Source organism: Physeter macrocephalus, chromosome 11 (genome assembly GCF_002837175.3).
Source record: "Physeter macrocephalus isolate SW-GA chromosome 11, ASM283717v5, whole genome shotgun sequence".
NCBI lineage: Eukaryota > Metazoa > Chordata > Mammalia > Artiodactyla > Physeteridae > Physeter > Physeter macrocephalus.
Genome location: NC_041224.1, coordinates 66,727,751 through 66,755,327, shown reverse-complemented (window position 1 = coordinate 66,755,327; position 27,577 = coordinate 66,727,751). Strand labels below are relative to the sequence as shown.

General features: G+C 59.8%; 1 protein-coding gene across 1 annotated transcript in view; it reads left to right on the top strand.

Annotated features, from left to right (window-relative positions):
- CSPG4 (chondroitin sulfate proteoglycan 4) overlaps positions 1 to 27,271 on the top strand; it is a 35,886-nt gene extending 8,615 nt beyond the window's left edge. Inside the window, exons 2-10 of the mRNA XM_007118683.4 lie at positions 10,473 to 10,636; positions 12,148 to 15,675; positions 17,067 to 17,549; positions 17,882 to 18,058; positions 19,701 to 19,899; positions 19,979 to 20,113; positions 20,213 to 20,379; positions 23,784 to 23,967; positions 24,293 to 27,271. Coding sequence (XP_007118745.2) covers positions 10,473 to 10,636; positions 12,148 to 15,675; positions 17,067 to 17,549; positions 17,882 to 18,058; positions 19,701 to 19,899; positions 19,979 to 20,113; positions 20,213 to 20,379; positions 23,784 to 23,967; positions 24,293 to 26,121 — 6,866 coding nt within the window. The 3' untranslated portion in view covers positions 26,122 to 27,271. The remainder of the gene's footprint in view (positions 1 to 10,472; positions 10,637 to 12,147; positions 15,676 to 17,066; positions 17,550 to 17,881; positions 18,059 to 19,700; positions 19,900 to 19,978; positions 20,114 to 20,212; positions 20,380 to 23,783; positions 23,968 to 24,292) is intronic.
- The last annotated feature ends 306 nt before the right edge of the window (positions 27,272 to 27,577 follow it).

Below are 27,577 nucleotides of genomic sequence, written 5' to 3'. Positions count from 1 at the left end.
TGCTGGGAACAGAGGGTCTCCAGGTCCTGGGGGTGGGAGGAGTAGGCAAGGCCTGGCCTTCTTGGGTACAGGCCACAGAGATGCCTAATTCTTGCCCTTTCTCACCTGGATCCAACTCAGACTGACCAGTCTGCCCAGAGCACTGTGAAGACTTTCTGTGGGACGGAACCCCCCACTTCAGATCTCCCCTTGCTTCATCTATCTCCCCTCTATTCAGGGCGTCCGCTGGGCTGCAGATCTCTCTCCCCGGACCCCTGCCTGTCTCTGTGTCCTCCCCAAGGCTGTCTCTCCATCTCTCTCTCCCCATCCCTGCGTCTCTCTCTGGCTGCCCTGTTCTCTTTCCTTTACCCAGTCCCCTGGCAGGAGGCACCCGCACCCCCAGAGGTCCTTCTCTGCCTCCTATGCCTTGCAGACATGTAACACACCCTCACCTCCACCCATTCCCACAAAGGACTGTGGGCCCCAGGGACCGATTCTGAGAGAAAATTTCCATCCTCCTCACCCAAGTCCCCTCCTTCCCCTGCCCCAAAGCGCAGGCTACATCCTGTCCCAGGGAATGTCAGGATCCCACAGGCACTTCCTTGGGGGCTGAGAAAGGGGGGCAGGGGGCCTGGGAATGGCTCCACCCTCAGCCCCTGCCTGAGCGGGAGCCTGCGCAGCCTCCAACCCCATCCATCTCCTGTCTGTGGCTATGGCCTCCAGCTATAAATAGGTGTTCTGATTCTATTTTCTTTAAAAACAAGCACCAGACTGTCACCACAGGCCCAGAAAAGCGCTCCTTGGCTAGGACAGTGCCCCACTCCGCCCCAGCCATTGTGTCCAGCCTCACCCCACCCCCGGCTGCAGGCACCGGGGCCCTGGAGGGCAGAGGAGGACTGAAAGAAGCCTGGAGGTAAGAAAAGTGGGGGGCAGAGCTGGGGCAAGCTCCCAGGTGCAGCCCCTCCCTGCTGGGTCAGCCAGGGAATGTGGCACCCCTCCTGCCCTGTTGGGCCCCTCCCTCCTATCTTGCCATCTCCCGTCACCAGTCTTGTCCCTTTGAGGCTCACAGTGTTAACAGAGAGAGGTGACAGTCACACAACTCCCCAAGCCACGGTTGAGTCTCTTTGCACCCCAAATGCAGAGAAGGAGCTATGGGGAAGGGTGGGGGAGGACTTCTTCCCTGAAGGGGCATGAGGGCATTTCACAGGCAAAAAGGAGAGAAGAGCTTGCTGGGCAAAAGGCCCAGCCTGAGCGAAGGCCAGAACGGGGACCCGTTAGGTGTGGATGGAAAACAGCCCAAGGTCTGGTGAGGCTGGCACGTGGGGTGTTCAAAGGAGTGAACAGGAAAGCCTGGCGGGGCAGGGGCAAGGTCACCCAGCACCTTCAGTGCCACACCAGAGGGCTGGGGCTTGATGGTGGGGCACTGGGGAGCCCTCGAAGGCATCCAGGCAAGGGAGGAGGATGGAGCACCTCAGTTTAGGTTAACTGTGGCTGCAGTTAGCAAAGGGAGGCAGCAAGGGATGGTGACCATGTGTCTTGTGGGATGGCACAGAGAAGCAAGAGGGGGAGACAGACTTGAAGGACAAGTAATGGAGCTGAATGAAGGGAACATTCATTCATGGTCAGGAAGAGGGAGAGGGTCGGAGCAACTTTCAGATTTCCACCCAGCGGTGGGTGCGTGTGGGGCCTTCACTGGGTGGTGAGCAGGTTGGAGGGGACATGATACTGAGTCTGCCTTGAGCGGGTGGGCTTGGGTTTGGGGGTTCCTATAGATGTTCCTGGTGTAGACGTCTAGGGGGCATCGGCAGGCAGGCCCAGAGCCCTGGAGACTTGGTGCTTGAGACAGAGATATGGGTACGACAGCAAAGAGGCAGTGCCTGAGGTCAGGGGAGAAGGGGTGGGCCGGAGAGAGGGTGGCAGAGGTGGGGCACAGCTCAGTGGGTGCTGACGGACTGAAGGGGTCTGCGGAGTTGTCAGATGGGGGTACTAGGCAAGGAACTATTCCAAGAGGAGTCAGGCCTGCCCAGCAGTGGAGCGGGGGCCGGGGGGTCTCAGTCTGGGGATCTCTGGCAGAACCTGGTTAGCACAGAGGCCACCAGCAAGGACACTGTGGTTTCCTAGGCCACACACTTCTGCTGGCACAGCACCGGTGCCAGGAGCTTGCTTCTCTGCCTGGCTGCTGTCAGACAGCAATGCTGTTAGAAAATCCCTCCTATGGGGCAAATGTCACCACCATTTGATCCTTGCATTCCCTTAGGTGCTCATGTTTCATCTGTTGGTACATGTGTACGGGCCTCCTGGATGGCAGATGCGCTGGCCCCGAGTTACAGGCCCTGGGTCCTGTCCTCAAGAGCCTCCAGTCTAGCCAGGCCCGTGGCCCCTCAGCCCAGAGGTGGCTGTGCTGTACCCACTGTAGTGATCACACCTCCCCACCAGCCCCTTCCTGCTGGGCTGGGCTGGCCAGGGGCCAGGGGGGTGTGTGTGTGTGCGCGTGTGTGTGCGTGTGTGTGTGTGCGCGCGCGCGTGCGCGCACGCGTGTGTGTGCGTGTGTGTGTGTGTGTTGGGGGGATGATCCCTGACCCAAGCCTCTGCTTCCCCCAGTCTCCTGGATGTGGGACTTCTGTCTGTGGGGTCATCCCACCCCTCTTTCCTATATTTCAGATGGGGGAACTGAGGCACAGACGGCTGTGGCTTCTCCAAGGCACACAGCCTGTTGAGCACAATCTGTGCCAAATTCGTCCAGGCTTCTGTCCAAACCCACAGTCATTGCTTCCACTATGCCCCATCCCAGCTCGCACACTCACTGTCTCCAAGGCCAGCCTGCCAGGCTGGGGGAAGCCCTGAGACATCTCCCCAGCAGCCCTGCCCTTAGCGGTTTCTCATCCCAGAGTGATGGGGAGACTTGGAGATGAGCAACAGGCGTCCCACCTCTGGCTTCTGCCCAAGAGAGGGGCTGGCCCATCAGAGAGCAGGCTTCTCACCCTGGGCAGAGCCCACACCCCCTGCCTCTCCACCCTCATCTCTCACCTCCAAGATCCCCGTGGGCATGGGTAGCACTGTCACTGGTTTCTGGAATGTGCCATCTGCAGCCAGCCTTGAAGAAGGTCCCTCCCTGATCTGGCCGGCCCCAGACCAGACCCCATCCAGCCACACTGGGAAAGGCCAGCTGCCAAACCACCCATCGAAAGCAGATGCTTTCCCCTCCCTTCCTCACTCCCTCCCACCTCCACCCCCCCTCCCCCCGACCCTGAGAGAGGGAGTCCCTGAGGACTGAGGACCGAGGACCGGAAGGGAAGGGAAAAAAGTGTGTCTTCCCAGGCAGGAGGCCAGCTCTCACACCCTCCTCCCACTGGGGCCAGCCACAGATGCTCCACTTCCGATTCACAGGCAGCAACCAACCCCTCCCCCCCACCCTCCCTGCTTCTGTGTGCACACACCCCTCCCTGAACCCACAGCACTCAGCTCTGGAGCAACACGCACAGGGGCTCGAATCCCAGCTTGCAGCTGCTCATCTTTAGGCCCTAACACAGATGACTGCTGTCTTTGACCCTCAGTTTCCTCACCAGTAAAATGGGAGCAGCTTCCCAAGGCCCCTGTTGCAGTGTGGGAATGCAGACCCATGCCAGGCGAGGGTCTTTCACTCTGCTTCTTCCCTGCCAGGACCCCTACCTCAGCCTGGGCCTACTGAGATGAGGATCCCCCCTTGCTTCTGGGGCCAAGAAAGCTGGAAGGAACGGGGTGCGGAAAAGGGCATAGAAATCCACTCAGCTGCCCTATAAGGAGGAAAATTATAAGGCAAGGAAAAGCCGCTCGGAATTGCTCCATGCCACAGCAGCCCCACCCTGGGAAATAGCAGGGCCTCCACAAAGACTCCATTGAGGGCCCTGCTTCCTCCACGCCCCTGCCCTCCAGCCTGGGTGTTCTCTGGGCTGCTTCTTCCAGCAAAACCTCTCATTTTCCCTCCCACTTCCTGTGTGCCCCACGTGGCCCCAGGGTTGGAATATGTGGCTGGGATCCCAGGGCACCAACCCTGCCCCTGTCGATGTCTGTGGACCAAGCTCAGCATCTCCCACCCCACCCGTTCCCTGCTTCCTCTCCAGGGGTACTCACCTTCCAGAGGGGATCCCTGAATTGGAAATGTTCCCCAGTGTATGCCACTCAGCATGGGTGGCCTCCGGATGCTTGGTTAGAGGGCCAGTAGCTGAGACCAGTGACCAGAGTCTGGGCTCAGCCAATAGCTAAGGAAACTGTTGTCCTGCCCTGGCCTCCTTGGCCTTGCAAGGAGCCAGAAAGGCAACCAAAGAGGTCAAGTACCCCGAGAATGAGTCTCAGGGCTCAAGAGTTCTTGGAGTGAGGAGGGATGGGGCCATCTTGACCCCAGCGAGGTCTTCGTCGTGTTGAGACGGGGAGGTGGTCAGACAGGGCCTGGCGTTCCTGCTCTCTATTGAGACAGCTTTTGTCTCCCAAGAGGAAGGCTGCTTCTTTAAGTCCCCTGTGATTCTGAACTAACCTACCGTTGTTCCTATGGCTGTGGCTCACAGGGCAGGAGAGGAGCCGGTGGTCGGTAGGCCTCCGGGTTATTCCCCGGTCTGGAATCAGTGGGTAGGAGAGCCAGCGCAGTGAGCACAGTGGGTCTGCAGGTGTGTAAGCCTCTCTCAGGCAGCCAGCCCTGGCAGGTAGTGAGCCATCTAGCCTTGGCTCTATGACCCCTGTGTCACCACCAAGGGCAGGTTATGCTGCCCCTTTGGTCTGACCTGAAGTCATCCCCATAACTTTTCCCCGTTACTTTCAGTGGTAACAGGCTTGGTGGAAGGTCATAGCTTGGTTTGGGAGGGTTGAGTACCTTGTGGGGCTATGGAACACGCTGAGGGAGGGGCAGACACCTGAATAGATGCAGTGACCGCTCCTCCCTTGCCCCAGAGCCCAGGGAGGCAGGCGTGGCCAGGGAGTCATGGTCCAGTACCCAGAGCCACACTGGGCCCACCGCACCGGATCCTCACCTGCCCATGCTCACCTCGACCCGCTGTGACGCGTGGCGCTGCCCTGCACTCATTCACACTCAGGCCCACACGCAGCCCACTGTGGCCGTTCAGGAGTCTGCAGTGCTCTGTGGGGCTGAGCTCTCATCTCAGAATATTTGCTTTCCCAGCCCTGAAATGGGCGGGAGCCGTGTAGGGGGCATCAGCCTCACCGGCAGTCTGGGAGCTGAAGCTCTGGTTCTAAATCAGAGGCAACTATCCACCCCACCCTCCTCAGAGGTCCCCTGGCTTGGTGGCAGAGTGCTGGTAAAGAAAAAGCAAGTCCCTTGGAGGCATGAGAAGAGGGGATCAGGCCTGAGGTCCAGAGGGCCTGGGTGACGGGGGCAGAGCCCCAGGCCCATCCCTGCTCTCACACAGGGCCGGCATTCAGCCCGCAGGTGGGCCACTCACACACACACACACACACACACACGCACGCACACGCACACACACGAGGGGAGACAGAGAGCCCTTCATCCCTGCCTTGGCCCTCCTGGAACATCCCACCCCGCAGCCCCCCCGTCAGACTCCCTCAGGGGGGGTGTCCCAGCCTCACCGCTGCCTACCCAGGGCCGGGATCTGGAACCAGGATCTGTCACCCCTGGTGCCAAACCCCAAGAGGCTACGGTGGAAAAGCCCAGCTTTGCCCCCTCCCTCCGCAGCTGGCTGGTGGGGTGCCCCCTCCTCACTCTCCTCGATCCTGTGCACAGCAGCAGGCTCACTGCCAACATCCTGCCTCTTCTGTCTCTCTTGGTTTTTCCTCCCCCATCTCCTTCCTCAGGCCTCCGTCTGGATCCCTGAGTTCAGTCTTTGTGGAGGAGGGGGTCTTTATTTCTCATTCTCACTTTTACTGTCTTCCTCAGGCTTTCCGTATCTCCCAGGTTAGTTCTCCTCTTCCATCCGCGTCGCTACATTCTTATGTTTGTGCGTGAATGAATGAATGAATGAATGAATAATGGTTCCCAAGTCTCTCCCCATCCGTCTCTCACCTCCTGCTCCGCCTCGGTACCACTGGATGTACCTTCCCCACATCCTCATGTCCAGGTCCCCCATCACCCACCCTTGGCTGTCGGGCCGGGCCCTTTCCACCGGCCATCCTGCCGGCAGCCCTGGGCTCCCAAACTTTCTCCCTTATAAAGTCAGGCAGCAGCAGACACCCAGGAATGCTGCTGCTGCCCATGACGCATGCCAGCTCTGGGGCCTCCTGGCTGCTCCCAGGCAACCGGGAATGTGGTGGGAGGGAGCACACAGAGATTGACTGCCTGGGGTGGGTGGGGTGCCCAGGCAGGCAGGGCTCCAACAGGTGGCAAGGCCAGGAGCTGCAGGCTTTCTGCTTCTCTCTGTCAGATTGCTTCTCCCCTGGAGACTCAGTTTGTCTGTCTGGTAAGTGGAAGCCAAGTACCCTACTGCAGGCAAGGGCCACGGAGAACTCTGATGTTGTGGAACCCATCACTGAGGAGTGAGGGTCCCAGGGCTGGGGAGGCAAGTCTGGCTCTCTGGACTGTTCTGGGGCAAGGGTGATACTCCCAGTTACAGCCGGGATGGGACAGAAGGAAGAGGGGGGCCAAAGACCAAGAGAGGGAGAGAAGAGGAAAAGCAGAGGCAGAGACAAGGGAGATGTGGGACGGAGACGGGGAGAGAGACAGACTGGCCAGCCCCAGGGGTTCTGAGGACCCAGAAGGAGCAGGGTCTGCAGCAACCCCAAGACTGGAAAGGCACTCATGCTTGAGACCCTGCCCCTGGCCAGCCTGGGAGGGAGTGGGGAGCCTGAGAGAGACTGAGAGGCCAAAATCCTGCTGGTAGGCAGAGGATTGAGCACCATGATGGAAGGAAGCCTCATGTTTGGGGTCCCCCAGGTACAGGGACCAGCTCGCCATTCACAAACATCCTAGGAGTGGTCCAGGGAGAGCCAGGAGATGCCAGCATAACCCATGCTGTGCCAGAGGGTGGCTTGTTGGGGGACCTTGGCCTAGGCTTCATCCCCCTGTGTGAGAAAGGGCCGCAGTGGGGACGGATACAGACTCTTTCTGTGCCCCCAGCCCTCCTCTCAGGAAGAGGGATGGAGCGCCCACCCTGGGCCCAGACAGCAGCGCCCTGTTCGTGGGCAGGAAGGGTGGGAAGCCGTGGGATTCTCCACCTTCAGCAAACCTCTCGGGTGGATGGGTGCCGGGCGGGAGGGGCAGCAACCCTCCAGGAACACACTGCCCCTTTCATGGAGCCAGGCGCAGCCAAAGTCATGGCGGGCGGGCACCGAGGGGCAGGAAAGGCCCGGGCACAATCACTGCTCTGTCCTGGCGGCTCCCAGCCCACACGCATACACACGCACAAACACACAGCCTTACGCAAACCCAAAATACACTCCCAGCAGCCACCCACACACTTGCACACACATGCGAGTACACATCTACACCCCCCTGGACATTCACCTGTGTATCCTCTTCCAGGCAGAGAAACCCATACCTGTGGCACTCGTCCTGCCCCTCCTACTTGTCCCCCAGACCCTTTGGGGCATCCTGCTCCCCCCATGCCAAAGGCCTGGAGCCACCCAAGCAGCCCACACCATTAACCCTCTGCACACTCACATTTGAGAGCAGACCCAGACCAGAAAGGGACCTCCAGGACTAATCCCCACAGACAGGAGGAGGAAAGAGTGGGAAGGAGTGCCCATTTTACAGAATGGTGACACTGAGGCCTGAGTTGGGCCCCTTCTTCTGGCCCAGAGGGCAGCCCACAGAGCTGCTGCAGGCCTGAACTGGTGTTTTGATGAATCGTGGGTCTTCTTGGCCCAGGAGAGTCAAGGACAGTTCTCCAGGCAGTAATGATGCCTCCTCTCCTCCCCCCACTGCCCTGGCACCCCTCTCAGGCTGCTGAGCCTGGTGTGGCCCATGCTTCTTTTCTCTCTACTCCTCTGTCTTCAACATTTCCAGAACCTGTATATCCCTGCCAGTCTCTCGGCCTTGCTTCCCTCTGAGACTGCCCATTTCCCTCCCTCTCTGCTCCTCTACACAACCCTCACCTCCCCCAGGAAGCCCTCTGGGATTGACTCCAAGCTCATGACTTCTTTATCCTGCATCCCCTCTCCATTCGAAGCCCCTCTCCAGCTGTCGCCCTGCCCCCAGCCCAGAACAGGGACTCTGGGTTCTTACAACTGCAGCCCATCAGAGACAGTAAGAGAGGCAGCAGGAGACCAGGAGGTGGGGGGAATGGCACTGTCAGAGTTTCCAAAATCCTGGCCAGCAAGGCCTCAGAGGCCTCCGTTGGGGCGAGGGGGCTGCCTGGCCTGTGTGCTCCCAGCAGCACAAGGCAGCTTGTGTGAGTCCTTTCCCGCCTGGCCCTGCAGGAAACAGCAGGGCTCAGCCCCTCAATGGGCCCATTCAGACCCCAGCTCTCTGGAAAGAACCTCTGCTTCCTGTCACCCTCCCACTCTGGCATGGAGAACCAGGCCTAACAGGCTGCTACTCTCTCCTGCTAGGAGGGTGCTGGAGGCAGGTGGTTCAGTGGTTAGAGACAGCCAGCTACTTAAATTCCTGCCTGCTCCTCAGCTTGACTGTGCCCTGGCGGGTTGACATCCACCTTTAGCAAAAGGGGGTGTGGGTGAGGGCTTGTGCTCACTCCCATACAGGGGAAACAGTGGGCCCCAACTCCTGCGTGGTAGGCAGGTAAATGTTTAGCAAAAGGCTCTCCTGGAGACAGGGAGCCCTGATTTGTAGTGTTTGCCTCTTTCTGTGGTATAAATATTCTCACTGGGCAACATCACCTGGCTTGCAAAATTCCTGAAAATGTAACAATCAGCTCTTGCCAGCTGTTCTGAGTTCCTACGTGCCACGGTGGTGGCTCCATCCTACGGGGCCACCTGCCCCCACTCTTTGGCTGTGGCTGCCCTCAGTTTAGTGTGCTGCGTTTTGTTCTTAAGGATCGATGATCTTGCAGATAAGGCACCCCTGTAGGTGCCTGCCAGCTGCCAGTTCCCTGGTCTGTCCCTCACAGGCACCGAGGTGCCCTGGGCCTGCTGGGCTGTGTCCGCCTGGATGGTTTTGCAGTTCTCCTTTGATTCCTTTAGCTTCCCAAACAAGGCTCTGGTGTTGCCAGCAAGTGCTGGCAAGAGGGGATAAGTAGAAGGGATTTCAGCTCAGCCCGGCGGGAAGAGCATTATCTTTCTTGGACATCCCTCCATCCCTCCAGGCTGTGTTGGCTGCCCTTAGGACATACAAGTCTGGGACTCCTCCAGTGACTGATGCTACTTCTTCAGGTGCGTGTCAGCTGGCTCAGGCTGCCCGGGGACCAGCATGTATATGGCTGGTGCCAGATCATCCTTATCAAGGCCATCAGCCTTTACTCACTCTCACCGGATTTAAGAGAAGCCCAAGGGGGGTGGATCATCTTTGTAACCCATTCCTGTCTCCCCAGCCCTGGATGTCAAGTGGAGAGAGTCAACATTATATTTGGCACTAATCTCCACAAAAGGATTGGACCAGAAATTGTGGCAGCAGGTTAGAGGCCAAGGGAGGCTAATTTGGGGAAACTGCCTGGAGGGGGTGACAACTTAAAAAGACGAGGTGTCCCTACACAGGGACCACTGACCCTGGGAAACCCCACATATGACCTCCTGTCTTGGGAGGCCCTCTGGCCTGCCCATCAGGCCGTCATCCCCTCCCAGGCCTTGTCTTCAGCCTCAGACCGAAGCTTGAAGAACTCAGCTCTTGTCTTCCCTGGCTTCCTGGCCATGGTGGAAATAAAGGGGCCGGATCTGACCGCTCACCAGGGACCTTTAATAGCTAAGCAGCAGGAAGCAATAGAGGGTGATGGAGGAAGTTTGGCCCATTTTGGGTCCGGCACTGCACGTGGTCTCCATCTAGCCTCAGAGCCTTTGCTCTTCGATGGACTCAGGCCAACAAGCTGCACCACCCCCCCAGACCCCCAAAGACAGCTGGGAGCATGGCCCGAGAGAGATGCAGGGATGGGTGGGTTGCCTGACTTACCACCACCAGAGCCCAGCTGTGGTCCCAGCCAACCCAGGGGCTACACCATATGGGCACTTAGGAGAAGGAATTTGAGCAGGGATCAGTTTCGGTAGAGGTGGTTCTCCTAGAGCTTCATTCCTGGGGGTTGTGACCATTTCCCTTTGAGCCAGACCCAGGATGGAGATTCATCTGGGGCCCAGGGGAAGAGAGCCAGAGCTGCGAGAGGCCTCTGGCCCCAGAAACCTCTGAGGAAGAGACCTGAGATGCTTGAAATGCTGGGTCTGGCCTCCTTCAGAGCCAGGGTCTGGGCTGGACACAAGGTGAGGCCGTGCCTTTTGGTGCCAGGACCAAGCAGGTGCTGGGACCAGCTGAGGCCGTGGGAGAGCGCCACACAGGAGAACCGTGAGGGAGCACCAGCATATACCACGCCCTCCCTGCAGCCCCCCTTCCACCCTGCGGCACCTGTCCTCCAGGCAAGGGGCTAAGCTTCACCACAGCTCTCTCTATCACACAGCCTCCTTCTTCGGCGAGAACCACCTGGAGGTGCCTGTGGCCATGGCTCTGACTGACATAGAGCTACAGCTGGAGTTTTCTACGTCCCAGCCCGAAGCCCTGCTTCTCCTGGCGGCAGGCCCGGCTGACTACCTCCTCCTGCAGCTCCACTCTGGACGCCTGCAGGTCAGTGACATCTCCCTGCTGGACTCCTTCTCTAGCTTTGAGTGGCCCCCAACAGGCTGTGTGACCTTGTGGGAGTCACTTTCGCCTTGAGGTCTCACGTTCCCCACTGTGAGATGGACAGAAGCATCCCAGAATGTGTGACTTCCTCATGAACCAGCTCTGCCCTCCTGCTCTCTAGCCACACTTCTCACCACGAGCCCTAGCCGGTCCTTTGTGTCCTGACCACCCTGGCTGCTTTCAGTTCCCTGCCGTCTTGTGGTCTCTTGCTGCCAGGCTTTTGCTCGCTACACTTCCTCTGCCTGGTGCAAGCCTCACTCGTTCCCTGCACCTGCCTAACTCCAGCCTCTCCTTGAAGTCTCAGCATGGGCATCCCTTCCTCACCTGGACTGGGTCCCCTCTCCTGGGTTCCAGCACCCCGCGTGCACTCCTCTGGCATTGCACCAATCACCCTGATTCACCACGGTCTGTCGATGATGGAACAACCAACACTGCCACAGCTTCCTCAGTTTTCCGTTTCATCCTTCAAGTCACCACAAGCTTTATTAGCAAAGAGTCTTCTGGCTCTCTCTTGAGGCTTCCCCCTAACCATGAAGAGTTTGAGAACATGAGGTCTTAGTCCAAATTTGGGGGAGCCATCTGCTTCCACACCCCAGGGGAGAGAGGCCTCTGGTCCTCTCAATCCCTCAGCTGCTTTCAGTCCATCTGATGCTGCCATTGCTTCTCACTGCCACAAGGTGTCACTGTTGAACATGGCCTGGTACAACCTAGCACTGATGCTCTTCCTCCCTGCCAGGTATATTGATGCCACACCCCTAGAAAGGTGCGCCATACGTGGACTCCCAAGGCCATACGTTCTTAGTGCTCTGCTCTGTCAGTTTCCATACTCTGCCACCACCCATTTTACCATCTGGTTGTGGGAACACCACACCAGAGCCGGCTCTGGTGTCAATGTCCTGGGGACAGAACCATGTCTCTCTTCTCTTCCCAAGGACCTCCCCTTGGACAGGTCAAAACACAGAGCATCTGATTGGGCTCCCCATTTCTGAACAGTGAGCCTGGCAGCCTCAGTGACCCCACGGTGTTTTGCTCTACTTAGGGGGACTCATCAGGGGATTCCCAGGTGCCCATTATGCCAGGGGAAGAATCTTCTGTATTCCAAGGTGATTTTTCTAGCACCTCTCACCCAGGGAAAGAGGGGAGACATAAAAGAATTTAGGCTGAATCTCTAGGAAAGCATCTTGCTGTATGACAGGTCTGTGTGGGCAGGGACCACATCGGATTCACATCGGGGTCCCCTGAGCCCATCCAGGCCTGGCACGGAGATCACTTTGGTGAGTGTTTGGGGGATGCGTAAAGAAATGGCAGGAAAGGGAGAGGAGTGGCGTGAGAAGCCTTTGTCCTAGGCCCTCTGCTCTGGGGACCCCAAGTGTGGGGGACCGGTTATGCTTGTACTGCAGAAGCGATGGATTCAGTGTGCCTCCCCCATCCCCCATTCCCCCATCTCTCCTCAGGTCAGATTTATCCTGGGCCAGGAGGAGGTGAGGATGCAGACCCTGGCAGAGACACTGCTGAGCGACTCCATTCCCCACACTGTGGGGCTGACCGTGTCAGACAGCTGGGCCTTGTTGTCAGTCGATGGGCTCCTGAATGCCTCCGCCCAAGTCCAACAGGCCCCCCTGGAGGTCCCCTATGGGCTCTTCCTGGGGGGCACCGGGAGCCTTGGCCTGCCCTACCTGAGCAGAGCCAGCCGACCCCTGCGGGGTTGCCTCCACACAGCCACCCTCAATGGCCGCAGCCTCCTTCGGCCACTGACCCCAGACGTGCCTGAGGGCTGTGCTGAGGAGTTCTCTGCCGGTGATGACGTGGCCATGGGCTTCTCTGGGCCCCACTCACTGGCTGCCTTCCCTGCCTGGGGCACTCGGGATGAAGGCACCCTGGAGTTTACACTCACCACACGGAGCTGGCAGGCGCCCCTGGCCTTCCAGGCAGGGGGCCGGCATGGGGACTTCATCTACGTGGACATATTTGAGGGCCACCTGCGGGCTGTGGTGGAGAAGGGCCAGGGCACCGTATTGCTCCACAACAGTGTGCCTGTGGCCGATGGGCAGCCCCACGAGGTCCGTGTCCACATGGACGCTCACAGGCTGGAAATCTCCGTGGACCAGTACCCCACACGTACTTCCAACCGTGGGGTCCTTAGCTACCTAGAGCCACGAGGCAGTCTCCTCCTTGGGGGGCTGGATGCAGAGGGCTCTCGCCATCTCCAGGAACACCGCCTGGGCCTGGCTGTCAACGTCTCCCTGCTGGGCTGCCTGGAGGATCTCAGCATCAATGGTCAGAGATGGGGGCTCCGGGAGGCCTTGCTGACTCGCAGCATGGCGGCCGGCTGCAGGCTGGAGGAAGACGAGTACGAGGAGGACGCCTATGGCCCGTACGAAGCTTTCTCCACCCTGGCACCCGAGGCTTGGCCGGCCATGGAGCTGCCTGAGCCCTGCGCCCCTGAACCGGGGCTGCCTCCGATCTTTGCCAATTTCACCCAGCTGCTGACCGTCCGCCCGCTGGTGGTGGCCGAGGGCGGCGCAGCCTGGCTGGAGTGGCGGCACGTGCAGCCCACGCTGGATCTGAGCGAGGCTGAGCTGCGCAAATCCCAGGTGCTGTTCAGCGTGAGCCGCGGGGCCCGCCACGGCGAGCTAGAGCTGGACATCCCGGGTGCCCGGGCACGGAAAATGTTCACCCTCCTGGACGTGGTGAACCGCAAGGCCCGCTTCGTCCACGATGGCTCCGAGGACACCTCCGACCGGCTGGTGCTCGAGGTGTCGGTGACAGCCCGGGGGCCCGTGCCCTCCTGCCTTCGGAGGGGCCAGACTTATATCCTGCCCATTCAGATAAACCCCGTCAACGACCCGCCCCGCGTCATCTTCCCGCAAGGCAGCCTCATGGTGATCCTGGAACACACTCAGAAGCTGCTGGGGCCGGAGGTCTTCCAGGCCGATGACCCAGACTCCGCCTGCGAGGGCCTCACCTTCCAGCTCCTTGGTGTCCCCGCCGGCCTCCCCGTGGAGCGCCAAGACCAGCCTGGGGAGCCAGCGACCGAGTTCTCCTGCCAGGAGCTGGATGCGGGCAGCCTAGTGTACGTCCACCGTGGCGGGCCCGCCCCGGACCTGACGTTCCGGGTCAGCGACGGGCTGCAAGCCAGCCCCCCGGTCACACTGAAGGTGGTGGCCGTCCGGCCGGCCATTCAGGTCCGCCACAACACGGGGCTGCGCCTGGCCCAGGGCTCCACTGCACCTGTCTTGCCCTCCAACCTGTCGGTTGAGACAAATGCTGTGGGGCAGGATGTGAGTGTGCTGTTCCGACTCACCGGGGCCCTGCAGTTTGGGGAGCTGCAGAAGCAGGGGGCGGGAGGGGCGGAGGGCACCGAGTGGCGGGCCACACGGGCCTTCCACCAGCGGGACGTGGAGCAGGGCCGCGTGAGGTACCTGAGCACCGACCCACAGCACCGCGCCGAGGACACCATGGAGAACGTGGCCCTGGAGGTGCAGGTGGGCCAGGAGACCCTGAGCAATCTGTCCTTCCCAGTGACAGTCCAGAGAGCCACGGTGTGGCTGCTGCGGCTGGAGCCTCTGCACCCGCAGAACGCCCAGCAGGAGGCCATCACCACAGCCCACCTGGAAGCCACCCTGGAGGAGGCAGGCCCGAACCCCACCACCTTCCACTATGAGGTGGTTGAGGCCCCCAGGAAGGGTAATCTTCAGCTACGGGGCACGCGGCTGTCGGACGGCCAGAGCTTCACCCAGGATGACCTGCAGGCTGGCCGGTTGACTTATGGGGCCACAGCACGTGCCTCAGAGGCAGTCGAGGACTCCTTCCGTTTCCGGGTCACAGCCCCGCCACACTTCTCCCCACTCTACACCTTCCCCATCCACATCGGTGGTGATCCGGACGCCCCTGTCCTCACCAACGTCCTCCTCTCGGTGCCTGAGGGCGGCGAGGGCGTCCTCTCCGCTGATCACCTCTTTGTCAAGAGTCTCAACAGTGCCAGCTACCTCTATGAGGTCATGGAGCGGCCCCGCCACGGCAGGTTGGTGTGGCAGGGGGCACAGGACAGTGTCACCGTGGTGACATCCTTCACCAATGAGGACCTGCTGCACGGCCGGCTGGTCTACCAGCATGACGACTCTGAGACCACGGAAGATGACATTCCCTTTGTGGCTACCCGCCAGAGCGAGGGCAGTGGTGACGTGGCCTGGGAGGAGGTACGGGGTGTCTTCCGGGTGGCCATCCAGCCCGTGAATGACCACGCCCCTGTGCAGACCATCAGCCGCGTCTTCCACGTGGCCCGCGGTGGGCAGCGGCTGCTGACCACCGACGACATGGCCTTCAGCGATGCTGACTCCGGCTTTGCTGATGCTCAGCTGGTGCTGACCCGCAAGGACCTCCTCTTCGGCAGCATCGTGGCTGTAGATGAGCCCACTCAGCCCATCTACCGCTTCACCCAGGAGGACCTCAGGAAGAGGCGGGTCCTGTTCGTGCACTCGGGGGCCGACCGCGGCTGGATCCAGCTGCAGGTGTCCGATGGGCAGCACCAGGCCACAGCGCTGCTCGAAGTGCAGGCCTCGGAGCCCTACCTCCGTGTGGCCAACGGCTCCAGCCTTGTGGTCCCTCAAGGAGGCCAGGGCACCATCGACACAGCTGTGCTCCACCTGGACACCAACCTAGACATCCGCAGTGGAGATGAGGTCCATTACCATGTCACAGCCGGCCCACGCTGGGGGCGGCTGCTCCGGGGAGGCCAGCCAGTCACAACCTTCTCCCAGCAGGACCTGCTGGATGGGGCCATTCTCTACAGCCACAACGGCAGCCTCAGCGCCCGTGATACCCTGGCCTTCTCTGTGGAGGCAGGGCCTGTGCACACAGATGCTGCCCTACAAGTGACCATTGCCCTAGAGGGGCCACTGGCCCCACTGCACCTGGTCCGGAACAAGAAGATCTATGTCTTCCAGGGGGAGGCGGCTGAGATCAGAAGAGACCAGCTGGAGGTAAAGGGCTGAGGGCATGAGCAGGGGTATGGGCCAGGTAAAAGGGATCCTTCCCTCCAGCCTTCATGCCATGCGTGCTTGGATGGTTTGGGATGTGCCTGTGGTGGCTTCTGGGCCAGTGTGTGTATATGTGCCTTAGGTATGTATCTGTACCTGTGCATGTTGTGTGCCTGAGGGTTTCTGGGGAGTTTATTGTACATACGGCTGCCTATGGGTTGCGTGTTCCTCCACATGTCATGTGCACAGGTGTACATGCTGTGGCCAACCATTCAAATTCCTGGGCCCCACCCAGACCATAGACGCTGATGTGGAGCCTGAGAATCTGTGTTCGAACAAGAGTAGGCTCTCTGGAGGGTTTTAACTGGTACAAACTTTGAGGTCTATAGGCCTTGAAGACAGGCTTGGTTGCCCCCACCGCCCAGCTCCCATGTCCTCAGTTCTTTTTTTTTTTTTTTTTTTTTTTTAATATTTATTTATTTATTTATTTTTATTTTTGGCTGCATCAGGTCTTAGTTGAGGCACGCAGGACCTTTGTTGCGGTTCGCGGGCTCAGTTGCCCCGAGGCATGTGGGATCTTACTTCCCCGACCAGGGATCAAACCCACATCCTCTGCATTGGAAGGTGGATTCTTAACCACTGGACCACCAGGGAAGTTCCCTATGTCCTCAGTTCTTTTCCCAGACCTCAGACCAGGCCTCAGGGTCTGGAGAGGGCTGCTGACCACCCAGGAACCTCACAGAGCAACCGCAGGCCATCCAGCAGACCCATTGCCTTGCTGTGCAACCTCACACCAGTTGCTTGCCCTCTCTGGGCCTTATTCTCTTACACTGCCAACTTCGGAGCCTCTTGTGGTTCTGGCTGTCTGGACTTTAGGGCAGACTGTGGCTCAACACGTCTGGTGTCGGGAAGTCTTCTGCCAGGAGAAGGCAGCATCTGAGCCAGGCTTTGAAGAGTTTGGGATTTAACAGCAGAGAACGGGGGGACAGTATTCCAGGCAGAGGGACAGAACAGGAATGTGAGTTTGGGGGTGGTGTATAGCCTTTTATGGCTGGACCGTCAGATGAGGGAGCACCTTCCCTCCAGGCCCTGGACTGGACTAGGGTCTGCAAGCTGCCTGGGGCCTGTACTGTAGGAGACTGTGTCGCTGAGAAGGATGGGGCGCCCTCTTGTGGCAGTAGCATGGCAGGGGCAGTCAGTGTGTGTGTGTGTGTGTGTGTGTGTGTGTGCGTGCGTGTGCACGACATATATGTGTCTCTGTCCACACATTTGTGTGTGGTGAGACTGTATGTCCGTGTCACTGAGTCTGAGGATGTGTGATTGTGTACATCGCTGAGGGAGTGTGTGCCTCAGAGGCTTCAACAACCTCCTTCTGTGACCCCTCTCATAACCAGGCAGCCCAGGAGGCAGTGCCACCGGCAGACATTGTGTTCTCAGTGAAGACCCCACCAAGCTCTGGCCACCTGGTGATGTTGACCCACAGCGCCACGGCAGCCGAGCTGCCCAGCCTGGACGCTGTGCACAGCTTCTCCCAGGAGGCGGTGGACGCGGGCAGGGTCCTGTACCTGCACTCCCGCCCTGAGGCCTGGAGCGATGTCTTCTCCCTGGATGTGTCCTCAGGCCTGGGTGCTCCCCTCCAGGGCGTCCACGTGGAGCTGGAGGTGCTGCCCGCTGCCATCCCACTGGAGGCGCTGAACTTCAGCGTCCCCGAGGGCGGCACCCGCACACTGGCCCCTCCCCTGCTCCGCATCACTGGGCCCTACTTCCCCACGCTGCCGGGCCTTGACCTGCAGGTGCTGGAGCCACCCCAGCATGGGGTCCTGCAGAGAAAGGAAGGACCTCAAGACAGGACCCTCAGCACCTTCTCCTGGAGAGAGGTATGGTCAGGGAGGCCCAGGATGCAGCCCAGCTCTGGGGGCAGAGTCTGGGGGTATGCACAGATAGGAGACAGGAGCCCACATTTACAGAGCGCCTCATCTCATCCTCCCTCACTGGCAGAGAGAGATGAATGTCCCCATTTCCTCCACTCCTTCATTCCCTCGCTCCGGGAGGAATGATTGTCCCCATTGCCACCAGCAAAAACTGAAGCTCTGGAGGAGTCAATCTCCTCCTGCACCCAAAGGCAGGGCATGAAACGTGCTGGGCCTGAGACCCACCATGGGTCTCAGGCCTGCTGGGGCCTGACCTCTAGCCCTGGGCCTGCCTGCAGGTGGAACAGCAGCTGATTCTCTATGTGCATGACGGGAGCGAGACGCTGGCAGACAGTTTTGTCCTAGCGGCTAATGCCTCAGAGATGGACCGCCAGAGCCATCCCGTGACCTTCAGCATCACCGTCCTGCCTGTCAACGACCAACCCCCCGTCCTCACCACAAACACAGGCCTGAAGGTGAGAGCATTCTAGGACCACCTCCCACTTCCCCTCCCAGAGAGAGGCCAGCACACAGCTCCCCCTCTGTGAGCCTCAGTTTCCTCCTCTGTAAAATGGGGATCCTGCCACATGCCTCACTAGGTTATTGGGAGGAGAGAAGAGCAACTGCACTGAAAATAGAACACAGGTGTGGGGCTTTATTAGTGGACACTTACAAGTGCAATAGACGGCCTTGTGAATGGACATGCTTGGTCCTGCTGTTCCCTGGACTCACCCTCAGCAGGAAGCTTTTTCCATGGCTCAGGACCAGGACTCCTGAAGAAAAAAGCTCTGTCAGACCCTTAAGGGTGGACTCCAGCTCCTCTCCACTCCCACCACCAGCAAGTGAAGGCCACCGCTTGGCTCGCCAAAATCCCCTGCCTCTTACACTACTGCAGAGTAATGGTGCCCCCATCCAGCAGAGGTGGAAGTTGAGGCCCAGAAAGGTGACAAAACTTCTCCAGGGTCACAGTAGAAGTTACTGGTGGAACAGAAAGGGTGTGGCTTGACCAGGCCCACACAGCAGGGTAGCAAATGGGCAGGGCCTTGAATGCTGACTTCTAGAGTGTGGACTCTGGGTCAGCAGCAGCCATGGAAGGTTTCAAAAGAGGGCTGACTTGGGCTGTCTGTGACATGGGGCTCTGGGAATCTTGGGTGGTGTAGGATGTACCTGTGGGGAGCAGCCTCGTGGTGGGGAGGCCAGCAGAGGTTAGGTTTCAGGCTAAGGGCTGCCCTGGGACCACAGTCAGATGGTGCTGTGTAGCACTTCAGCCACCAGGTGGTGCCGTCCACCATGTTTGTGCCTGGAGCCCTGTGCTAAAGCCCGGCATCTATGCCTTGCCGCCTTCTTTCCAGAGCTCTGGCTGAGGTCAGCCTTGGGCTGGGGGAGGGAATCCCAGGGGGCTCAGTTTACCAGGTATGGGAGCCCCTCCCCAGTACTGCTCATAAGTTGCTGACCCGGCAGGACCTGTAACAGGACCCTTGGAACAGGAACAGAATCCTGCCCTGCACGCAGGTGGGAGGCTTGAGGGGGGCTCCCCTTCACTCTGAGCATGGGGAGGGGCTGCCTGCCCCCAGGAAGCCTTTACCCACCTGCCTGGGGGCTCGTGATTGCACTGGAAACACCTGGGCCCCCATCCCAGTGCTGCTTCAGTGCTGCAAGACACTGGCCTCTCCAGCTCACCAAGCCTCCCACCCCATCCCTCACCAGGAAAGGGAGCCCATTTCTAAGTATCCTGGGCAGACAAAAATCACGATTCCCATCGTGTGCCAGCCCCTGCCCAGACTCACCATGGAGGGTCTGAAGGGAGACCCCTGCCCTGCCAGTGAACCACATTAAGCAGCACTTTGGGTCAGCGTTGGGGATCTCTGGGGAGGGGGTGAGAGCTGGGGTCTTCTTGGGGTTCATGAGCTGGCCTTGACAGACAAGCAGGACTAGAGCAGGGGGCCCGGGGGTGGGAGCCCTGGGCCAACAGGGGAAGATGAATGGGGTGGAGGGCCCTTTGTGCAGGAGAGCCCAGATGGCAGTGTGGTTGGAGCCCTGATGGTGGCCCCAGGGCCAGGGAGGAAAGAAGTGGGTAAGCTTGGTGGGGGCAGAACCTTTGCACGCTTGTATCCCCAGATGTGGGAGGGGGCCACTGTGCCCATCCCTCCGGAGGCCCTTAGGGGCACAGACAGCGACTCGGGCCCCGACGACCTGGTCTACACCCTTGAGGAGCCCAGCAATGGACAGGTGGTGCTGCGGACAGCGCCGGGCGCCGAGGTCCACAGCTTCACCCAGGCCCAGCTCGACGGCGGGCTCGTGCTGTTCTCACACAGAGGTGGGTGCCGAGAGGTGGGGGTGCCCCGAGGACGGGCGCCGGCGTGGGCCAGCGAGACCCAACTCCACGCTTGTCCTAGGAGCCCCGGACGGAGGCTTCCGCTTCATCCTATCTGATGGCGAGCATACTTCCACTGGACACTTCTTCCAGGTGACGGCCCAGAAGCAGCTGCTCCTCTCACTGGAGGGCAGCCGGACGCTGACCATCTGCCCAGGTGGGTGTGCCATGCCAGGGGCAGGCTGCCTCCCCAGCAGTCACAGGCCTTGCCCTGCCTCCTGGTCAGAGGCTGACAGTCCCCTTTTGCCTCTCGCAGGGTCCATCCAGCCACTCAGCAGCCAGAGCCTGAGAGCCAGTTCCAGCACAGGCATCGACCCCCACCACCTGTTCTACCGTGTGGTACGGGGGCCCCGGCTTGGCCGGCTATTCCACACCCAGCAGGGCAGCACCGGGGAGGCCCTGGGGAATTTCACTCAGGCAGAGGTAAGGACCACTCTCTACAGCCACCGCTTACACTCCATCCAGCCTCGAGTGGCACACTCTGCGCCTGGACACACATGTAGACACGGGTACCAGCTCCAGCCTCGTTGGCAGCCACTCCCTGGGCCGGCCATGGTCCAGGTTCTGCATGCCTTGCCCTCCAGGAGCTACCAGGCTGGTAGGGCAGATGGGGCTTAGTGTTCCAGGGGGAGGAGGAAGGATGCGGGAAGTCAGGGCTATAGGGTCCCAGGGCAGGGATCAGGTTCTGGGGCTTGGCTTCCAGAAGGAACTGCAGTTGGACCCTAGGGGTCTGGAAAAGGCACACTGCATAGGGGACCCTAGAAAATCCAGTGGCTGGTGAGGGGCAGTGTTTGGTCTGGAGGAAATAGAGTTTGAGATAAAGGCAGCTGTTGGGCTTGTGGGCAGAGGTGTGAGCATGGGGCTCAGGTCAAGAGCCAGCAAGAAGCAGAGTGGGTCCTGAAAGCAGACGAGTGGACAGAAGCAGCTGAGTAAGTCAAGTTGGGAGTGAAGCTGCCATCCATCCATCATGGCAGCTTCAGGACACAGCTATCACAGAGCACAGCAGAGGCCACCAGTGAAAACTAGAACTCTCAGCCATGGGAAGAGGCAGACCGCTAGGCTGCCTCTGCTGGGATCACAGAGCTCTCTGTGCTAACTGCCAGTGGGGCCAGTAGCCATCACTTAAATTAAGGCCCCTTCTAAGTGCAGGAGGTACCAAGCATTCCAGCGCAGCCTTGGTTCTCCCTGAAGGCGGAGTGGGGCGGGGGTAGTCTTTCAGGCATGGGGAAGGAAGTAACTTTAACGAGGGTGGGAAGATTTCTCAGGTCGCTGACATCAACATCCCCCAGCTTCTGCCATGGCTCCCTTCCTGCCCCTCCCCACAATGAAATATTGAGCAGGCTGCAGCAGCTGTGCACCCTGAATCCCTGGGAGGCTTTGTCATCGGATGCCCAGGAAGGGGGAGGGAACAGGATGAGCCCTTCAGGCCCCTCCCCCACCCTGCAGTGCTTCCCTCACACCCCAGCAATCTGAAGGACTGAACTGAATGGCCACCAGGGGGCCAGGCTGGCAGCGCCACCCAGGGAAGCTGGGAGGAGGCTTCGTGGCAGACACACCCTCCCCCCTTGAAGAAGTGGGCAGGGCAGGCCTGGGTGGTATCTGACAGTGCAGCTGTGCCACAATACTCTGATCTGGGTAGGGCAGCGACCAGGTGTCTCCATTTTACAGATAAGGAAACAGGCTCACAAAGGTCAGGTGACTCTATTTAGAGCCCATGGCTAGTAAGAAGCAAAACCGGGGCTATGCCTTCGGACTGCTAGTCCAACATTCTTTGACCAAAGGACACTACTGATTCCCAGAGGTCAGGGACCCCTCCCCACCTTGCCTGTGACTTACCAGCCAGACACCTCCCACCCACAAGTAGCTCCTGTACCCAGGCATCCAGGCTCTCACCCCCACTCCTGAGGGTCTCCGTTTTCTTGCTGCCCACTCGTCAGCCTGAGCCAGAGGTTACAGCTGGCAGTCCTTGCGGACCACAGCTGGCCCACAGATGTGTTTTATTTGGCCTGCACGTGCATTTAATATTTTAAAATTAGGGGATCTCACACACACCCAAAAAACCAAAACCCTGATTTCCGTTTCTTAAAAGGCCTGTGTTCCCTCTTCCGGCCCATCAGCTGAAGAGCAGCTACCCCTTTGACTGGGCTCTACTTCCCTTCTCGACCGTGCAGGGCTCCCCACTTCACCACAACCCCGCTGCTCGTAGAATCTCCTGCACAATGTGACCCCAGTCAGCTTCCATCTCACTATTGCATAAGTCTTGTTTTTCTGAGAGAAGGAAAATAGTTCCCTGTGTCTCCTAAAAGGGGAAAACAGAAGATAAGCCAAGAGGACACATTGGGATTAGAAGTGGGAGGGAACGGATTTCTTGATGGAAGTGGAGACTATTCCTTGGTGTTTAACACGCAGACGGGCCTTGAGAACAGTGGGTGTGGCTGGAGTGGAGTTGCCATGGGAGGAGTTGGAGGACGTGAGGTCATGGGTAACGGGGTCACATGGGGTCTTTGAAGCCAAATGGTGGTGAGCCATTGCACTGTCTGAGCAAGAGAGACAGAACCTGACTTAACGTTTTTAAAGACTCACTCTGACTTTTGCATTAAGGACAAACTGTAGAGGGGGGTGGAGCAGGGGCCAAAGCCAGGACACAGTTAAGAAGCTCTTGTGGTAATCCAGGCCACAGATGATGGTGTGTGAGAGGAGGAGAGGAATCAGGGGTGACTCCAGGGTGTGGGGCCTGAGCCACTGGAAGAACAGAGCTGTGCCCTCTGGAGTGGGAAGGCTGGGAGAGGCGGGGCAGGTCAGGGATTGTCTGGGACATGCTGAGTTTGAGATGTCCCTCAGACATCCTTGAGGAGCTGCCCAGGAAGCAGGTGGCTACGAGCCTGGAGTTCAGGAGAGCACAGCCCGGGCTGGAGATACAAATAAGGGGGTCATCTCATGGCTGGCATTTGAGGACACGAGACCCACCAAGAGCACATGGGCAGTGCCTGTAGATAGAGTCTCAAGGCCAAGCCACAGACATTGCGGAGAAGGGGAGGGACCAGCCAGATCATCTGTGAAGAAGCGACTAGTGAGGTTGGAGGAAAACTAAGGGAGCAGAACTTCCTGGAAGCCATCGGGTGGGCTGGGGGAAGGAATGCTCAATTGTGTCCAGTACCTCTGAGAACCAGCCGCTGGGTCCAGCAACACAGAGGCCATCGTGCCCTTGGTGACAACAGGAGTGGAAGCCTGGGTGGAGTGCACTCGAGACAGCATGGGGTAGAGTATAGACTATTCTTTTTGGATTTTTGCTGCAAAGAAGAGCAAAAGCGCAGGAGGTAGGACAGCAGATATTGGTGTAAAAAGTGAAGTCAAGAGAAGTTTCTTCTTTAAGGTGGGCGGATAGCATAGTTGCGTAACGATGGGAATAATCCGTTTGGGGGGAAATTGATACCATGGGAGAAAGACAGGAGATGGTAGAAGCAGTGTCTTCAGTAAGGAAGAGGGTAAGGGATTTCATGCAAAAGGGGAAAGACCTGCTGTCAAGAGAAGCACGGATAGAGCATTGCTTTTCCCAGGGGCTCAGAGGTTTGAGGTGACTTGACCAAGGTGGCGGAGCTGGGATTTGACACAGGCATCTGACTCTAGAGCCTGGCTCTTCACTGTCATGTGACTGTTTTCTGGCGACCCACTGAGGTGGTGAGGGAGAGCATGGGCTACAGACATAGAGAGTGAGGCACAGTGGGGAGATCCTCCAGGGAGGCTGTCAGGGAGACCCAAGTGCCCAGTGCTCCTGAGCACCATGGGCTGGACCTGCCTCTCGTCCCAGTAATGGGCTCTCCCCGCAGGTATATGCGGGGAATGTTCTGTATGAGCACGAGATGCCCCCTGAGCCCTTCTGGGAGGCCCATGACGCCCTGGAGCTCCGGCTGTCCTCACCGCCTGCCCCCGACATGGCCGCCACCCTTGCTGTGACTGTGTCTTTTGAAGCTACCTGTCCCCAGCGCCCCAGCCGCCTCTGGAAGAACAAAGGTGAACAGCACGGTGGGATGGCAACGTTGGGGGGGGCGGGGGGCGGACACTGGGAGAGGCCCAGTTAGGAGGGGACACAAGGCCAAGGTCAGCAGCTCATGTCAACTCCCAGGACCTGGTAAATTATAGGGAGGTTGGGCAGGTGGGGAGGCATTGCGGTCGGAAGGAGGGACACGATCCTGGTCCTCCTGGGACCCTGAGCCCCAACCTGGGGTACCTGGTCTGAGGGGGGGAGGGACAAACCTGGCCTTGGGGACGCTGGTCTGAGGGTCCATGGCTCTCCCCTCAGTGTACGGGACCTTCATAGCCTGTGTTCCACCCCCAGGTCTCTGGGTCTCGGAAGGCCAGCGGGCCGAAATCACCACAGCCACCCTCGATGCCTCCAACTTCCTGGCCAGCATTCCGGCCCCCCGGCGCTCAGAGCACGATGTGCTCTTCCAGATCACACAGTTCCCCCAGCGGGGCCAGCTGTTGCTGTCCGAGGAGCCCCTCCACACCGGGCGGCCCCACTTCCTGCAGTCTGAGCTGGCCTCAGGGCAGCTGGTGTACACCCACGGCGGCGGGGGCACCCAGCAGGATGGCTTCCGATTCCGTGCCCACCTCCAGGGGCCCGCGGGGGCCTCCGTGGCGGGACCCCAAACCTCAGAGGCTTTCGCCATCACAGTGCGGGATGTGAATGAGCGGCCGCCTCAGCCGCAGACCTCCATCCCGCTCCGGCTCACCCGGGGCTCCCGCAGCCCCGTCTCCCGGGCCCAGCTGAGCGTGGTGGACCCAGACTCGGCTCCGGGGGAGATCGAGTACAAGGTGCAGCGGGCCCCCCACAATGGCTTCCTGAGCCTGGCAGGGGCCAGCCCGGGGCCCGTGACCTGCTTCACCCAGGCCGACGTGGATGCAGGGCGGCTGGCCTTTGTGGCCAATGGGAGCAGCGTGGTGGGCATCTTCCAGCTGAGTGTGTCTGATGGGGCCAGCCCGCCCCTGCCCATGTCCCTGGCCGTGGACGTCTTGCCCTCGGCCATTGAGGTGCAGCTGCGGGCACCCCTAGAGGTGCCCCAAGCTTTAGGGCGCTCCTCCCTGAGCCGGCAGCAGCTCCGGGTGGTTTCCGATCGGGAGGAGGCAGACGCAGCCTACCGCCTCACCCAGGGGCCCCGGTATGGGCATCTCCTGGTGGGCGGGCAGCCTGCCGCAGCCTTCAGCCAGTTCCAGGTAGACCAGGGCGAAGTGGTCTTTGCTTTCACCAGCTTCTCCTCCTCTCACGACCAGTTCAGCATCCTGGCACTGGCCAGGGGTGCCAACGCATCCGCCACGGTGAACGTCACCGTGAGGGCTCTGCTGCATGTGTGGACAGGTGGGCCGTGGCCCCAGGGTGCCACCCTACGCCTGGACCCCACTGTCTTAGATGCGGGCGAGCTGGCCAACCGCACAGGCAGTGTGCCGCGTTTCCGGCTCCTGGCGGGACCCCGGCACGGCCGCGTGGTCCGCGTGCCCCGGGCCAGGACAGAGCCCAGGGGCGGCCAGCTTGTGGAGCAGTTCACCCAGCAGGACCTTGAGGATGGGAGGCTGGGGCTGGAGGTGGGCAGGCCGGAGGGTAGCTCTCCTGGACCTGCAGGCGACAGTCTCACTCTGGAGCTGTGGGCAAGGGGTGTCCCTCCTGCCGTGGCCTCACTGGACTTTGCCACGGAGCCTTACAACGCAGCCCGGCCCTACAGAGTGGCCCTGCTCAGTCTGCCTGCTCGGACAGAAGCAGGGGAGCCAGGGAGCAGCACCCCCACTGGTGAGCCAGGCCTGGCGGCCTCCAGCCCCGTGCCCACCGTGGCCAGGGGGCACTTCCTGGGCTTTCTCGAGGCCAACATGTTCAGCATCATCGTCCCCGTGTGCCTGGTCCTCCTGCTTCTGGCACTCATCGTGCCTCTGCTCTTCTACCTCCGCAAACGCAACAAGACGGGCAAGCACAACGTCCAAGTGCTGACTGCCAAGCCCCGAAATGGCCTGGCCGGCGACGCGGAGACCTTCCGCAAGATGGAGCCGGGCCAGGCCATCCCCCTCACAGCGGTGCCTGGCCAGGGGGCCCCGCCAGAGGGGCAGCCTGACCCAGAGCTGCTGCAGTTCTGCCGGACATCCAACCCTGCCCTCAAGAACGGCCAGTACTGGGTGTGAGGCCTGGCCTGGGCCCAGATGCTGATGGGGCCAGGGACAGGCTTGCTCAGGCCCCGGCCCCATTGCTCCCATGCCCTGGTGCTGTCTGAGTATCCCCAGAGCCAGAGAGCCCTGGGGACACCAGGGGTGGAGGGTGCTGAGAGGAAGCGCCAGGGGTCCAGGACCAAGTGGAGTCAAGAGCTGTAACCTCCCCAGCTCACTCTGAGCCAGGAGAGCTGCAAGGCGCCAAGGGCAGAGGCAGGCTTGGAGTCAGTCCCCTGCCCTGGAGCTAGTGTGGGCTGTCAAAACCAGGGCCACTTCCTAGATGGTCAGGACTCTGGGTCCTGGGTCTGTGACCTTGGGTAAGTCACACCTGACCCAGGCTGCTAAGAAGGCAAGGAGAAGAAAGGGAAGGGAGGGACAGATGGGGATTCCTGGCTTTTCCACTCCAAGCCAGGCCTCTCCTCATCTCTGCCCCAGAACTGAGAGGAAAACTTTTTCCCTTGGTTTTTTAGGGAGATGGTATTTCCTGGAGTAGAGGGCAGGAGGAGAGAGCCCTCCCACTCTCTAGAAGGCATAAGCCAGTGGAATAATGTGTCCAGGGTGTAAGGTGGGTGGGTTGCTCTGGGATGAGTTTATTTAAGGGGCATTGCAAGGAAGCTATTTAACATGGTGCTGAGCTAGCCCAGACTGGTGGAGCCCCTGGGGTGAGGAATAGAGGAGGGTCTGAGGCCAGCTCATTCCCAGGGCCCCACCTTGATGGGCTGGTAGCTAGACAAGCATGGGTCTGTGGCCCCAGAGTGGGCTGGGCTGGGGAGCGTGCAGGGTCTCAGGCCATGGGCCCCTGCAGTGCCTGTGCTCCCCTGAGGACTGGGGCGGGTACTTGGGGGCACTCGGTTCCACGGGGCCTGGATAAATGGTGCTTCTGGATAAGAGGTTCTGGACAGCCGCGTGTTGTTTGTCTGACCATGCACTGGGCCCTTGGCCACACTAGCCTGCACTCCACCAGTGTAGGCCATACCGCCAGACCTCAGCCACCAGGAGAGATGGGGCCCGAATTCCCACTTGTGGCCGCACCGCGCGGCTTGCAGGATCTCAGTTCCCTGACCAGGGACTGAACCTGGGCCACGGCAGTGAAAGCCTGGAATCCCAACCACTAGGCCACCAGGGTCTGTTCCTCTCCATTCATCTGTCAAGAGGTTGGAGCAGCAAAGATAAGGAGAGAGGGGGACTTGGGGATCCCAAGGCTGGGGGCAGAGGGGGACCACCAGAGGTGCCTTCCCTCAGCTCCCTGGAGATTTTCACAAGGAAGATTTCTGCTGGTCTTTACTCTTCCAACAAGAGGACCAAGACTGCTGCTTCTCAAAGGCAGAGCAAGCTGCAAGCGTTCTGAAAAGTCAGCTGTCCCTGTACATGGCCCAAGAGTCCATCATGTGGTCAGCGATGGATTTGAGACACAGCATCCTCAGAAGGCCCT